Source organism: Cyanistes caeruleus, chromosome 32, assembly GCF_971803275.1.
Source record: "Cyanistes caeruleus chromosome 32, bCyaCae1.hap1.1, whole genome shotgun sequence".
Classification (NCBI taxonomy): domain Eukaryota; kingdom Metazoa; phylum Chordata; class Aves; order Passeriformes; family Paridae; genus Cyanistes; species Cyanistes caeruleus.
The window spans coordinates 201279-216844 of record NC_141733.1 but is presented as its reverse complement, the minus strand read 5'-3'; the positions used below and the strand labels follow the sequence as shown (position 1 = coordinate 216844).

General features: G+C 63.0%; 1 protein-coding gene and 1 long non-coding RNA gene across 2 annotated transcripts; both read left to right on the top strand.

Moving 5' to 3' along the window:
* Positions 1 to 286: 286 nt before the first annotated feature.
* On the top strand, positions 287 to 2428 carry LOC147647875 (uncharacterized). The gene is made up of 2 exons (XR_015281323.1): positions 287 to 969; positions 1087 to 2428. It is a non-coding gene; the product is annotated as an uncharacterized LOC147647875 (long non-coding RNA).
* An 11098-nt stretch (positions 2429 to 13526) lies between these two features.
* Positions 13527 to 15070, top strand: ATP5MC2 (ATP synthase membrane subunit c locus 2). Its single transcript, XM_086870496.1, has 5 exons — positions 13527 to 13614; positions 14101 to 14195; positions 14411 to 14488; positions 14604 to 14764; positions 14843 to 15070. The coding sequence occupies exons 2-5, from the start codon at positions 14157 to 14159 to the stop codon at positions 14955 to 14957; spliced, it is 393 nt and encodes a 130-aa protein (XP_086726622.1). The 5' UTR covers positions 13527 to 13614; positions 14101 to 14156; the 3' UTR covers positions 14958 to 15070.
* The last annotated feature ends 496 nt before the right edge of the window (positions 15071 to 15566 follow it).

The window sequence follows — 15566 nt, the reverse complement described above, 5'->3', positions numbered from 1 at the left end:
AGCTCCCCAAAAAAACTCCCGAGAGCTCCCCAAAAACCCTCCCCAAAAGCTGTGGAAAGCTCTGGAAAAGCTCCCGAAGGGGCTCGGGGGCGCCGGGGCCGCTCCGTTCCCCCCTCGAGGGCATCGGGAGGAGGAGGAGGGAGGAAAAAAGAGGGAAAAGCGCCTGGCTCGGCCCCGGCGCCTCTCCCAAGAAATCGCAGGGTGGAAAGCGTCGCGCGGAAAGGCGGGGCCGGCGCGGCCGCGGCGCTAATTAACCCTAATTAAAGTCCCCGCATGAACGCGGAGCGCGCCGCTCGGCGCTGGGCCGGAGCCGCCGCTCCACAAAGGGAAGCTTGTCTGGGATTTGGGATGATGAAAGCTCCGGGCGAGCCCCGGCGCGCCCGGCTCGGGGGAGGCGCTGGGATCACCCCGGTGGGGATGGAAAAGGGAAAATTGCAGGAGAGGAGGCTGGGGAGAAACGGGGAGAGGCCACGGCCTGGGGGGGCGCGGGGGACAGGCCCCCAAACCCGGCTGGGACATCTGGGAATGGCCCCGGATCCAGAGGGGAGATCCAGGAGCGATCCCAGATCCAGAGGGGAGACTTGGGAATGCTGCGAGCTCCCCCAGGCCGGGCCCGGCTCAATCCCCCGGGAAGGACGGGAATGGGAGCGGGAAGCGGTGGGGTCCCACACTGGGGTCACTCCTGCATCCCCATCCCCGCCCCGCAGCCAATCCCCCTCTGCCAGCTCCTCTCCCGAGCAATCCCGCGCTGCCACCTCACGGCTCTTCCCAGCGATCCCGCCAATCCCTGCATCCCATAAATCCCCCCGATCCCACCAATCCCAGCGATCCCTGCATCCCATAAATCCCCCCCGCATCCCACCCATCCCGCACTCCCACCCCAAACCCATCCCGAGCCCTCCCCCGCAGCCGCTGCTGCTCCCTGGGGATTTGGGGGGGCCGGGAGTGGGATTTTTGGGGGGACCGGGAGTGGGATTTTTGGGGGGACCGGGAGTGGGATTTTTGGGGGGCCGGGAGTGGGATTTTTGGGGGGCCGGGAGTGGGATTTTTGGGGGGCCGGGAGTGGGATTTTTGGGGGGCCGGGAGTGGGATTTTTGGGGGGCCGGGAGTGGGATTTTTGGGGGGCCGGGAATGGGATTTTTGGTCGGCGCCCCCCGCGCTGCCCTCCCCGCCCCACACCAATCCCAGTTCCTCATCCACGTCCGAGCTCATTAGGGCCCGGCACTAATGAACCTTTCTGGGCCCGGGGGCTCATTAACGCCCAGCCGGTGCCAGGGCCGTGCCCCCCAATTAAAACTGCAATTAAACCGCAGCTCATTTGCATACGGGCCCTTCCCCATCCCTCCCCATCCCGGATTTCTCCCCCCTTGATTCCTTCCCGCGGGAATGCGACATTCCCGTTGCCATGGCAACGGCCGGGATGCCCCCAGGTGCGGCTGGAGCTGCGCAGGAACAAAGAGGAAGCGGCGGAAAATTCCCAAATTTCTGCGGCCTCGCAGAGTTCACAAATTAACACATTAATTAATTAATGAGGAAGCGCCGGGTTTGGGGCGTCGCTGCCGCTGGAGGTGCCCCAAAAGTGCCCAAATTCCCTTAAAAAGGGGCTGGGGGGGATGGGGAGGGGGCTCGGTGCCCGCACCCCAAAACACCCCGGGCTTCCCAAGAGCCCCGCGGGTTCTTCCAGCCGGGAAAATCCTTGGAATCTCCCGGGGGGGCCGCGCCGCTTCCAGCCGGGAAATCCTGGGAATCGCTAATCCCGGGAAAGCCGCCGGGGTCGCTCCATAAACCCCGAGCAGCCTGGGAGAGGCTCCGGGGCTTCTCCTGAATCCGGCCCGGCCAAAAATCCTTCCCCGAAGTCCCCGGGAAGAGGGAGAGGAAGGGAGCAGGGGAGGGGGAAACTGAGGCAGGGGAGGTAAAGCCAGGAGGCTCCCAGAGAGGAGGAGGAGGAAGAGTTCGGCTCCATTTGTATCTCTCCAGGGGCTGAGGGGGTCCCTGGCAGCTCCAAGGCTTCCATTCCCCAGGATTTGGGAATTTTCCCATTCCGGAACCACAAAAATCCCGCCTGGAATGGGCAAAGCTCGGCATTCCCCGGCAGAGCTCCAGGCCTGGCGCTGCCCCCTCCCGGGGAGGTTTTTGGGGATATTTGGGTCGATTTCTCCGTTCTCACCGCGGGTTTGTCCCTGGCTCCCATTTTCCACGCTCGGAGGCCGCGCCGGGAATTATCATTCAGCACCTCGGTTTGCATGGAGCGACCACGGGTCAATTTATTCCCGAATCCCGGTTTTTTTATGGCTCTATTGAACTATTTGCCACATTATTTATACGTTAATGCGCCGAGTCCCCGCGGAGATCGCTCTGGCTAATAAATAACGGGACAAATCATTAAGCAGGGCGATAAAATCAAGCCATTTAAAAATACATCAACCTGTGTTGCTTTCGTGTAAAAGGAAGCTCCAGGGGCCCATCAGGAGGAGAGAGAAACACATGGAAAAAAAAAAAAAACCAGGGAAAAACACCTGCTTTCCCTGGAAAATGAGGGGTGCGGGCTGAGGGTGGGAAAAGGGGATTTGTCCCAAATGCCAGCGGGTCCGAGGCTGGCACTGCCCTGGGAGAAGGTTCTGGTCCCGCGGATTCTCCAGAGGAGCCGAATCCCAAATCCTGGGCGCGCCCCGAACGGGAGCCGGGCTGGATGGGATGGGAATTTTCTGGGATTTTCTCTGGAATTGCAGCCAAAATCCATCCCGGGGTGAGGGAGGCGATGGAGAATCGGGGATCCCCCTCAGCCCCACGGGATCCCCAAATCCCCGTCCCGGGGGGCGAATCCAGCGCCCGGCCCTGGGCAGCGGCTCGGCCCGGTTCATTTGTGCGGCAGTCATCAGCCTAATTAGCAGCAGCCAATTACCGCAATGACAGCGGCCCGGCTCCGGGGGACTCGGGGAACACCAGCTTTGTTTATTTGGGACTTTAAAAGCTTGGGGTTAAGAACGCGCCCCAGCCGTGGGGAAGGACGAGCGGCGGTCCCGGGGGCCGGAGGTCATCGGGAGCTCCGGGAATTCCTCATCCCAAAAATCCCGGCGGGGCAGGGACGGGGAAAACGTGCGGGATGGCCGGGAAATCCACTCCAGCGGCATTTCCCGAGGGATGCGCGGCGGAGGGAGGGAAGCGTTCCCCAGCTCCTGGAGCCGTTCCCGAGGGATCGGGGCTGAGCAGGAGCTCCGGCAGCAGCAGCCGGGATTTATGGCAGGATAATGACAGCGCTTAGAAATCTGCTTTGTTTCGCTCTCCACCCACGCCCTTGGCGCGCAGGGAAATTCTCCGGAGGCTCCTCGGGACTGGGAAGGGCTCAGCTCCTCCTGCAGGGCGCTTAGGCCGGGTTTAAAGCCAGGGCTGGGCCGGGCAGAGCTTTGGAGCTGCCGCTCCTCGTCCCCGAGGGCCCCGCTCGGGATGGAAAACTTCAGGAACGGCCTCGGCCCCGTCCCCGACCCCAAAACTCCCCCTCGGCCCCGTCCCCGACCCCACAACTCCCCCTCGGCCCCGTCCCCGACCCCACAACTCCCCCTCGGCCCCGTCCCCGACCCCAAAACTCCCCCTCGGCCCCGTCCCCGACCCCAAAACTCCCCCTCGGCCCTGCCTCGATCCCAGCCCGGCTCTGTGGGGTGTCCCCTCACGTTCCCTGAAATCCCAAACCCCTCCAGGCCCTGCCCTGATCCGGAGCCTTTTCCGCTCCTGGAAACGTCCCCGGGGCCGGGCCTTGGGGTTTTGAGAAGGATCCTTGGAAAATCCCGCCTTGGGAGCGTTTTCCCCTGGCTGGGAAGGGAAATGGGAATGACTCGGGCTGGGAGCGGCCTCGGGCCGGGATCCCCGCGATCCTCCCGGCCCGGGAAGCGCCGGGAATGATCCAGAAACGATCCCGGGCTCCCCGGGATTCAGTCCGGGAAAACAGCCCGGGAGAGGATCCGAGCCGCAACTCTGAGCTCCCGGATCCAAAACAATTCCTGGGATGGTCCCGGATCCAAAACAATTCCTGAGATGGTCCCGGATCCAAAACAATTCCTGGGATGGTCCCGGCCTGGCTCCGGGTGAAATTCCGGCCGCTCGTCCCAAAATCCCGTGGGATGCAGCAGGGAGGAGAAAGGGGAACCTCGGGAAGGGGCGGCCCGGATGGACCAAAACTCGGGAATTTCTGAGCCTCCAGCCCCGATTCCGGCCTGGGATGAGCCTGAGGAGGCCCCGGGCTCCTCCTCCCATCCCCAATTCCCGAATGACCCAGGGACGGCGCGGGGGGAGCGAAGCCGGCCCCAAATCCGTGACGGGATGAGGATCCCGCTGCCCCCAGGGGCCGGGCTGGACCCCGAGGGGTCGGGATTCCCTTCCAGGGAGGGGAATTTTCCCTGCGGAAAAGCGGGAGGAGCGGCTGGAAGGGGCTGTGGGTGCAGGCCGAGCTCTGCTGATTTTTCCACAATTTGCTCCTCGCTCGCTTTCGCCTCATGGGAATTTTTTCCTCCTCTTCCCTCCCCCTCTCTCCCCTTCCCAGGGATAACTCCAGGGAAAACCCGCCCCCAGCCCCACCCCAGGACCCAAACCCGCCTTCAAATGTGGAGGGGAGGGAAAAACCCGCGACCCCCAAAGCCACGGCCCCACAGAATCCCCCAAAGGCGCCTCCTGCCCATCCCAGTCCCCCCAGTTCGGCTGGGCTGCTCGGGCCGGGGGCGGCAGCGCCAAGATTTGGGTTTTTAAGGGAAAAAAAAACCCCGGATTTTTCCCTCTCCGGGGCTGCTTTTGTGATGTAAAGAGGAGGAATTCGCAGGAAGGGGCTGAAGGGTGGGAAAGCTCCGTCCGCGGGGTGCCCGGGACAGGGAAGGGATGTGGGGCTGGAAATGGGGCTGGGGGGGTTTGGGGACACCTGGAGGGTCCCCGGAGCCGCAGAGGGGGGAAGGGGCCCGGCAGTTTTTCTCCCAAAACAAACACCGGGACCCAGCCCCTGGGCAGGGGGGGAGTTAAAAAAACCTCATTTTCTGTCCGGACATAATTCCTCCTTGTCAGCCCCGCCAGGAGCCGCATTCCAGCGCCGCAAAGCTTCCCAAAATATCCCTTTCCCGAGGAGTTACGGCCTCGGGGCTTCCTCCCCTCGCCCCCTCCCGGGCCAGCGGGGAACCCAAAGCGGCGGATTTTGCCCCAGATTTCTGCGCTTCCAGCCAAGAGCAGCCGGGCCTGGCCCCGCTCCAGCTCCCATCAATGCGAGCTTTGGAAACCAGGCCCGGGTTTGTTTTGTTTTTTTTTTATTTTGAGGGATTCTGGCAGAGCAGCGGGAGGGATGAGGAATTGGGGATTTTTGGTTTTACTATTTTTTTTAAATTTTTTGTGCTTTTTAAGGGGCGTCTCTGCTTGTTTTAGAAGGAAGAAAAGGGGGAAACAAGGGGTGGAAAATGGGGTTTTCACACCCTTTTTGCTTTTTCTTTGTGGCGTCTCTCAAAATGCTCCAAGCTGGAGGCCAGGAATGATCCCGAACCTCCGGAGTTGCAGGGATTCAGCAGAGGAAAAGGCCGAGCAGCCGCAGGAGCCCGGAGCCCATCGCAGCCTCCTCCTCCTCCTCAGCCGGGACTTTTCCCTTTTTTCCCGGGATCTGCCCTGGCCCGATTCCCCCGGGACTGAGCCCAAATCGGTTCCGTGCGGGTCCGCCCGGGCCGGGGCCGCCAGCGCCGCAATTTGCGCTCACGCGCTCCCAATTAAAGCCTCCCGCGTCAGCCCTTGCGAAAGGAGGTGAAATGGGAGCCCAAATATCAAATTATCCGCGCTAATTGCCGGGCGCGAGGGCGGCCGGACGGGGCCGCTTTGATCCGCGCAAACTCCCAGGTTTTTCCCTTTTTTTGGGATTTGCGGCTCCGGGCGAGAACCGCGGACAAAAAACTGCGAGAAAAAGCCCCGGGGTCTCTGCCGGGCCTCCGTCCTTATCAGCGACCGTTATCGGTGATCGATTCTTGTTATTGATCCTTATCAGCGACCGTTATCAGCGACTGATCCTTATCAGAGATCGTTGTCAGTGATTGATCCTTGTCATTGATCCTTATCAGCGATCCCTATCATTATCGTTATCAGTGATCCTGATCACTGATCCTTGTTATTGATCCTGATCATTGATCCTCGTCATTGATCCTGATCAGCGACGTCTCCCTGCCCCCTCTCCCCATGGGACATCCCCGGATCTCTCCCGGTGGGACATCCCCGGATCTCTCCCCGTGGGACATCCCCGGATCTCTCCCGGTGGGACATCCCTGGATCTCTCCCCATGGGACATCCCCGGATCTCTCCCCGTGGGACATCCCTGGATCTCTCCCTGTCCGCGTTTCCCTCCCGCCCCCCGGGCCGCTCTCCCGCGGGCTCCGGAGCGTTTCCAGCCGGAATTCCCTCTCCAGGGATCCGGGAGCGGCCCCGCTCCCTTTTATTGCCCTTTTATTGCGGCTCCCGGAGCCGCCGCCGGCGGCCGCTCCTTCCCCGCCGGCCGCGGCTCCCGGGGGCTTCTCGGGCCGCGTTCCCGGCTGGAATTGCGGCTGGAACGGGGCTGGAATTGAGCCTGGAATTGAGCCTGGGATGGGGCTGGAATTGCGGCTGGAATTGAGCCTGGAACTGCGGCTGGAATTGCGGCTCCGCCGTTGCCATTTCCCCATCTAGCGCCCGCTCCGCGCGTAGCAGCTGCGGCTCCTCGGGATCCTCCCGAACCCTTCCCGGCCCAATTCCCGCTCCTGGTTCCGTTCCGGTCTCTCAGCGCTGCCCCCGAACCGGGCCAGCTCCGGTTGGGTTTTACCGGGTTCGGTTTGGCCCCGGTCGGGTTCTCCCGGGTTTGGTTTGGCCCCGGTTCGGTTCCGGTTCGGTTCTCCCCGGTTCCCGGTGGTTCGGAGCCCCCGCGGTCCCGTCGGGAGACACAAAAGGGAATTTTTTGGGATTATTTTGGGGGTGGTTTTGTTTTTCCTCTTTTTTTGTTTTTTCTTCTTTAATTTATTGCTGCTTTTCTTGGCTCGAAAGAGCGAGAAAGGAGAGAAAAAATAAACAAAACCCCAAACAAAACAAGAATTATTTATTTTTTTGTGGGGATTGTTTGGGATTCCTCAGGGTCATTTGGGGTTTGGCTCGGGGCTGCTCTGGGGCTGCCGCTGGATCCCGGGGGGGCAGCAGGGCCTGGGGCTGACCCTGAGCACCCCAAAAACCGGGAGGGCCCCGATTTGAGGCTCTTTCACCCCAAATTTTCCCCGTTCAGGACGATCTGGGGGAAGCGCGACCTTTTCTGTTTGGGCTCGGTCGGTCCTGACCCAGCCCCGGGGCCCGAACCCCAAAACCCCTTTGTGCCCCCCAAACCCCTTTGTGCCCCCCAAACCCCCTTTGTGCCCCCAAACCCCCTTTGTGCCCCCCAAACCCCTTTGTGCCCCCCAAACCCACCCCGGCCTCTCTTCCCAGACCAATCCCAAGCTCCCCGGGCTGTGGGAATGCCCGGGGGCGCAGAACAAAGCCAAGGGTCCCCCTGGGAGTTGGGAATGCGCGGTTTGGGAATGTGGGATTCCAGCCCGTCCTGGGATGTTCCCCCACGCCAAAACCCGGGAGCGCTCCCGCGCTGCCAGAGGAATTCCCGGGAATTTCCTGCGCTTCAAACCCGGGAGGGAAATCCGGGAATCCCAGGAGAGGACCCCAAATCCCCCGGGAGTTTCCCCCGGTGCCATTCCCGGGTTCCCAACCCCGGGAAGGAGCTCCAGGGCCCCGGGAATGGCCCGGGACCCGCAGGGAGCCCAAAATCGCCCCGGGAGAGGCCGAACCCGCCCGGGTGGAACCAAACACCCCCAAAATCCCTCCTGGGGACCCCAAACCCTCCCAGACGGACCCAACCCCTCCCCAAATCCCTCCGGGGGACCCCAAACCCCCCCGACAATCCCAATCCCACCCCAAATCCCTCCTGGGGACCCCAAACCCTCCCAGACGGACCCAACCCCACCCCAAATCCCTCCGGGGGACCCCAAACAGACCCAACCCCACCCCAAATCCCTCCTGGGGACCCCAAACCCCCCCGACAAACCCAACTCCACCCCAAATCCCTCCTGGGGACCCCAAACCCCCCCGACAATCCCAACCCCGCTCTCCCTGCTCCCCCCGGCCGCCGCCGCTCGTTTTCCTCCGGATCAGCAAATAAAACATAATTAGTTGGGATTTTTTTCCCTGCTCCCTTTCCTTTTTATTTTTGATTTCCACGCTGTCAGCACCGAGCCCGGCTGGGTGATTTCCATCTTTTTAATTTCTCTTCCTCCCTCCCCCGCTCCCGTTCTCGCCCTTTCTCCACCCAAAACGGGCGGCGCTGCGAGCCGAGCGCGATTTGGGGCAGTTTTGCCTCAAAACCACCCCACATTTTCATTTTTTTTGTATTTTTCCCCCGTTTTGGGGAGAGGCCGGACCCGGGGAATGGGAATCAAATCCCGAGCTGGGAAAGGGAATCAAATCCATTTAATTGGATGAAAACGGCGCCTTTTGGGGCCGTTTCCCCTCCAGTACGGGATCCTCACATCCGCATTTCACCTTTCATTGCTTTTTTGGCCCCAAAACCTCGGCTGCCAGTCCCCTTTTCCCAGCCCCGGCGGGATAACGACGCTTCCCGCCGCGTTATTCCCGAATTTCCCCAATTTCCCGCAGGATCCGCCGGGATTGATCCACCTGAGGCCCTGAGATTCACAGGGAAAGGGCGAAAACCCCAGAAAACCCCAGAAAACCCCAGAAAACCCCAGAAAACCCCAGAAAACCCCAGAAAACCCCAGAAAACCCCAGAAAACCCGGGAGATCTGTGGGCTGCTCCTGGGCAAAGGTGAATTTGCCCCAAAAAGGGTGAATTTGCCCCAAAAAGGGTGAATTTGCCCCAAAAGGGCACCCAGTGAGCAGCGGCCGAGCCCGCGTTGAGAATGACCCCAAAAGGGGCTCAAAAAGGGGCAATTCCCGGGGATTTTGGGAATATCCCAGGGATCCAGGGGCCGGAAGCGCTGGGATGCGTTTGTGCTTTAATTACCCCTCCCCCAATTTACTGAGGGGCAGAAAACCCCACAAAATGGGGCAAAACCCGGGGGTTTGGGGCAAAAGGAGACGGAGCAGCGCGGGAGCCGCTGGGGGTGCCAGAGCGGGAGGAAAAAGGGAGAAAATGGGATTTTTCCCCATCATTTATTCTGAATTTTATGGATTTTTTCCCCCCAAGGCAGCGGATTTCCAGCAGCCAGCGCCGGCTCCTCCCGGGAGGGATAAATAAAGCGGGATGAAACCTGAGGGAAGGAACATTTCCTGACCTTTTCAAAGACAATTAAAATCCCGCTGGAAAAGGGGTTTTTGAGGAGAAGAATCCAGGCTTTGCATGGAAAAAACGGAGGGAAAAAAAAAATCAGATTTTTATTTTAATTTTTTTATTTGTTTTTCCTTTCTCCAGCCCCAGTTTACGGTGGAATAAACGGGATTTTGGGGGTGTCTGCACCTGCCGCTGGGGGCTGGGGGAGGCAGAATTTCCCCCTGGCGGTTTTGAGGCAATAAAGGGGTTTTTGGGGTGGTTTTTTCCTCGCCGTCCCCGCAGCCCTGCTCGGGTTTATGGAGCCTCTCTGCGGTGCTCATTACCGGCGCTGCTTTTGGGTTGGTTCAGCTCCGATTTTTTATTTTATTGTTGCGTTTTATGACTTTTTTTTTTTCTCCTTCTCCTTTTTTTTTTTTTCCTTTCCGAGGTTATACCGAAAAGAAAAAAAAATATAAAAAGGGGAAAAAAAAAAAGGGGAAAAAACGAGGAAGAAATCGCATCCCGCAGCCCCCTTCGCCTGGAGGGATCCGATATAAAATAGGGAACAATTTGTCAGTTACAACAGGAAATAAAAATGATGGATTGGAGGGCCAGGGCCAAGCTCGGCGGCGGCTTCACCTCCTCCGCTCGGGAATGGGGAAAGGATGGGAGAAATCGCAGTGTCGGGGGTGGCTGGGGGTTTGGGGGGGATTGTTGGGGTTTTGGGGGGGATTGTTGGGGTTTTGGGGGTGGATTTTTCGGGCTTGGGGTGGGGGTTTTTTGGGAAGGAAGGAAAAGAGGAAAAAGGGGGGGAAAGGGGAAAAAAGGGGGAAGAAGAGAGGAAAAAAAAGGGGGAAAAAAAAGGTGTTTCTGCCTCCTTGGGAAATGCCCTTCCTCCCTGGGCCGCTTCCTCTCCCCCTTGGCCTCTCAGTGCCCCCATCCCCACCCTAAATAACCCCGCTCCTCCTCCTCCTCTTCCTCCTCCTCCTGTCCCCCACTTTGGGGTTTCTGCTCGCTCACAAAGGCTCCCCGAGCCCCGCTCCAGCCCCGCCGCCGCTTTGCTTTTTGCTGGGGTTTTTTTTTAAATATTTTTAAATTTTTTTCCCCCTCCCGTTGCCATGGAAACCTTCCCGGGGCTGCGGCTCCAGCTCCGGGGGCTGCCGGGGACAGCGGCGACACTTGGGGACAGCCCCGAGCCCGCGGGGGGCACTGGGGGGGTTTCGGGGCACTGGGGGGGGGTTTGGGGGGCACTGGGGGTGTCCCTCCAGTGTCCCCCCAGTGTCCCCCAGTCCCTCCCAGAGGCCCCAGGTCCCTCCCAGTCCCCTGGGAGAGAGTGGGACACACTGGGATCGGCTGGGGGGGCACTGGGAGAGAGAGGAGAGGAGCGGGGGGGCACTGGGGGGCACTGGGGGGCACTGGGGGGCACTGGGGGGCACTGGGGAGCACTGGGGGGCACTGGGGGGCACTGGGGGAGCACTGGGAATGGACTGGGGGGCACTGGGGAGCACTGGGGGGCACTGGGGGGGCACTGGGAATGGACTGGGGGGCACTGGGGAGCACTGGGGGGCACTGGGGGGGCACTGGGAATGGACTGGGGGGCACTGGAAGAGACGGGAGTGGATTTGGGGGTCGGGAATTGTCCCCGCAGGAGCGGGTGACCTTTCCCGCTGTCCCCCCCCCGTTCCCGCCTCGCTCCCGGGTTTTATTCCCATTTTCTTCGTGTTTCCCTGCTCGCCGCTGCGGGATTTGAATTTCCCGTCGCAGTGCGGGGAGGGGGGAGCGCCGAGTCCTGTCCCTGTCCCTGTCCCTGTCCCTGTCCCTGTCCCTGTCCCTGTCCCTGTCCCTGTCCCTGTCCCTGTCCCTGTCCTGTCCCCTGTCCCTGTCCTGTCCCTGTCCCTGTCCCTGTCCTGTCCCCTGTCCCTGTCCCTGTCCCTGTCCCCTGTCCCTGTCCCTGTCCCTGTCCCCTGTCCTGTCCCCATCCCTGTCCCCAGGGTGAGGAGCTGTCCCCAAGGACTGTCCCCAGGGTGAGGAGCTGTCCCCAAGGACTGTCCCCAAGGACTGTCCCCATCTGCAGGACGGTCCCTCCCCCGCCCCCAGACCCCGCCCCAGCCCTGGCGCTGTCCCCGGGTCCCACCCCCGTGTCCGAGTCGCTGTCCCTTGTCCCAGGACCTGTCCCCAGCTCCGGGTCACCAGCCCGGCTCTGTCTTTGTCCCCAAAGCCCCGAGATTGTCACAGCTGCGAGCCCCGAGCGCTGCTGTGTCCCCAAACCCCAGCGAGGAGCTGCAGGGTGACCCAAAACCCCGAAAATCTCATTTCCAGCCCCAAAACTCCCGCAGAGGGCGGCGGGGGCGGCTCAGCCTCGCCCCTGCCGCTGGAAAATCCTGGTGGGATCAGCCCGGCTTTTGTCCCTCCTGGGGGGACCAGAACAGGCCCAGAATTCCCAAAAATCGCTGTCCAGGAGGAGCCGCAATCCCGCGGCGCTGTCGGAGTAAATCTCCCGGCTCCTCCAGCGCCGCCAGACCCCAATAAATATCTCCATTTCCCCTGTCCTGGAGGGAAGATCTGATCAGCTTTTAAATGTCAAACGTAAAGTAAAGTTTGTCATAAAAGAGCGTGTAAAAAAAAAAAAAAAAAAAAAAAAATAAAGGGAAAAATAACCCCAAAAAACCAACGGGAAGGGAAAATCCCGCGCCGAGGGTGCCGGAGCTGAGCCGAAAACCGGCGGCACAGAACCCGATCCTGGGGGGAGAAATCCCCAAATCCTGGGGGGAGAGACCCCGAATCCCAGGGATCGGAACCCCCATCCCAGGGATCGCTGCCGCCTTTTTGGGGCCGTTTCTCTCCATTTTCACAGCTCGGTGCTGCTGCCCCTTCCCTTTCCCCGCGGACAAAGCCCCCCGAGCCCCCCCGAGCCCCCCCGAGCCCCCCCGAGCCCCCCGAGCCGCCCGAGCCCCCTCCCCTCCCGGCTCTCCAGCCGCGGCTCCCGGCGCTCCCGGCTCCCGTGACGCCATCCCCGGTTGAATCATGTCGCCTGGCGCTCCGTGTCCCCTCCGGCCGCGATTTACGGCCCGTCCCGGGGGGCCGCGACACCCGCGGGGCGCCCCGAGCTCCCGGGGGTCCCCTCGGGCCCGCGGTGGCCACGCGGGGCCAGCGCGGGGGGGGAGCGGCCCCTCCGAACTGGAGACGGGGGTTGGGGGGACTCGGGGGCTGCTGGGGGTCCCTCTTGTCCCCATCCCTGTCCCCATCCCTGTCCCCTCCTGTCCTGGGCCGGGACTGGAATCGGGATTGGGATCCAGACCGGGATTGGGACCTGGATCTGGACCGGGATGGATGGGGCAGCCCCCCCGCCCCCAAAACCCCATCCCGGGCCCCCCCATCCCCTCAGGAGCCCCCCAAGCCCCCCGGGCCCCCCAAAGGCGGGGCTGGATTTTCATCCCAACGTTCAGGGCAGCGAGCGGAGCCGCGGCCGGAGCGGGGAATGAAACAATAAAATGGGAAAAAGGGAAAAAAGATGGGAAAGGGGGAGGGGAAAGGGGGGGAGCGGGAGGGGGGGCTGCGGGGGCTTGGGGGGATTTGGGGCTGAGGTTCGGGGGGATGGAAGGTTCGGGGGGACGGGAGGGGGCGGGGGAGGGGCGCGGCTCCCCCGTGGTTTGGGGGCTCCCCCCCTCTGCCGGAGCCCCCCAGTCCCGGCTCCTCGTTATTGATTTCCCGTTAATGGCAATTAATTATCGCTATGATTTAATTAACGGCCGAGACGGCTCCCGCAGCAGCAGCGCTGCCCAGAAAGCCGCGGCCGGGGGGGGACACGGGACCCGGGGGGTGACAGTGTACCGGGGGGTGACAATGTACCCGGGGGTGACAGTGTACCGGGGGGGTGACAGTGTACCGGGGCGTGACAATGTACCGGGGGGTGACAGTGTACCGGGGCGTGACAGTGTACCAGGGGGTGGCAATGGCCCCACGGGGACACAGTGGGGACACACTGGGGACACAGTGGGGACACACATGCGCACACTCACACTGGCGCGCGCTGCCGCTCGCGTGCGCGCTCACGTGCTCGCCCCAGGCGCGCGGAGCTGCGGCCCCGCTTTTTCCCGCCAGAGGGCGCGCGGGGCTTCGCCCCGCCTAATGCCCCGCCCAATGCCCCGCCCAAAGCTCCGCCTAATGCCCCGCCCAATGCCCCGCCTAAATCCCCGCCCCAAGCCCCGCCCCCCGGTCGCTCCCGCTCCTCCCGCTCGGTAGGGGGCGCCGCGAGCGGCCTCGCTGCTTCCCCGGACGCGCTTCCGGACGCGCCTGCGCACAAGGAGCGGCCGCGACCTGCCCGGCGGAGCCCGGTGAGAGGGGGACAGAGCCCGGGGGGACCGGACAGAGCCCGGGGGGACAGAGCCCGGGGGAGGAGAGAGACCCAGGGGACACTGAGAGCCCCGGGGCGGACAGAGCCCTTCGGGACCGGAGGCGAGCGGAGCCCCCGCGCTGTGGCTGGGGACACGGCCGGTGCCGCCCCCTCAGGACCCGGTTTGGGGGGGACGTTCCCTCACGCGGCCTCTTGGGGTTCCCGGCCCAGTCCCCACGTCCTCTGCCAGGGCTGGGGATCCCCAGGCCGTGCCCGAGACCCCCAGGGCCCGTCTCGGCCCTGCCTGTGACACCCTCAGCGGCTCCTCCATCCCTGACCCCAAAGTGCCACCACGGTGCCCTGCCGGGAGCGACACGTCCTGCCCCTCCCGTGTGTCCCCATGTCCCCGTGTGCCCCCCCGGAGCCGGGGCCAGCCGTGGGGCCGGACACCCCGCGCCTCAGCCCTTCCTGCCCCTGTCCCCTCCAGCCGTGTCCCGCGTGTGTCCCTCGGCCGTGTCCTGCACGTGTCCCTCCGTCCTCGCCATGTTCACCTGTGCAAAGTTCGTCTCCACTCCTGTGCTTGTGAGTAGTGACAGCGTGTCCCTGCAGTGGGACAGGGCTGGGGTGATCTGTGACCTGTGAGGACACAGGGCTGGGGTGACATGTGTCCCCTAGATCTTGGGGCTGGGGTGACATGTGTCCCTGCAGTGGGACAGAGCTGGGGTGACATGTGTCCCCTAGATCTCGGGGCTGGGGTGACGTGTGTCCCCCAGGTGAGCTCCCTGTGTTCCCTGCAGGTGTGGAGGAGCTCGAGGGTGCTGGGCCAGCCCCTGTCGGCCGCAGCGCTGAGCAGCCCCGAGGCCCGGCCAGAGCAGGTAACGCACCTGGGTGGGGGTCAGCGTGCTGGGCAGTGCCCCCCGCGGGGGAAACTGATGCCCAGGAGGGGCCGGGGTGAGCTCAACCCCACCTGCCCCCCAAACTGTCCTCCAGGTGTGGCCGGGAGCCGCCCGGGCCCTGCGGACGAGCGCTGCCCAGCGGGACATCGACACGGCCGCCAAGTTCATCGGTGCCGGCGCTGCCACCGTGGGGGTGGCCGGCTCCGGGGCCGGCATCGGCACCGTGTTTGGGAGCCTCATCATCGGCTATGCCAGGTCAGGGCAGGGGGGACGGGGGGGCTCTGGGGGGGACAGGGGTGGCCGTGCCCCCTGACCCAGCCCCGCTCCCCACAGGAACCCCTCGCTCAAGCAGCAGCTCTTCTCCTACGCCATCCTGGGCTTCGCACTCTCCGAGGCCATGGGGCTCTTCTGCCTCATGGTGGCCTTCCTCATCCTCTTCGCCATGTGAGGAGCAGGCAGCGGTGACAGCGGCGGTGACAGTGACGGAGCTGTGCCCGGGGCCGGTGGCCCCGTGCCCAGCCGGGAATGCCGGGGGCAGGGAATAAAGACGGTTTGGTGACAGTCTGAGCTTCTTGTGTCTCCTTGGTGGCCCTGGCCAGTGTCACCTCTCTGCAGATGGATCTGTCCCCACAGGGTCACCCCAGGGAGGTGGCAGTGTCCCCTCTGGGCTGAGCCTGGCTGCCACTCTCGGCCATGTCCCTGAGGGGACACTGATGCCCGAGAGCACCTGGGCTGTCACCTGCATCCATCCCTGCGGGACACCTCAGCCGGGAGGGGCTGCGGGGCTGGCATGTCCGTGTCTCGGGGTGCCCTGGGGGTCCCGGGGTGTCCCAGGTGTGTCCCAGGATGTCCCAGGTGTGTCCCAGGGTGTCCCAGGTGTATCCCGGGGTGTCCCAGGTGTATCCCGGGGTGTCCCAGGTGTGTCCCGGGGGTGTCCCAGGTGTATCCCGGGGTGTCCCAGGTGTATCCCGGGGTGTCCCAGGTGTATCCCGGGGTGTCCCAGGTGTGTCCCGGGGGTGTCCCAGGTGTGTCCCCACTCCGCACATGTCGCGGTTGC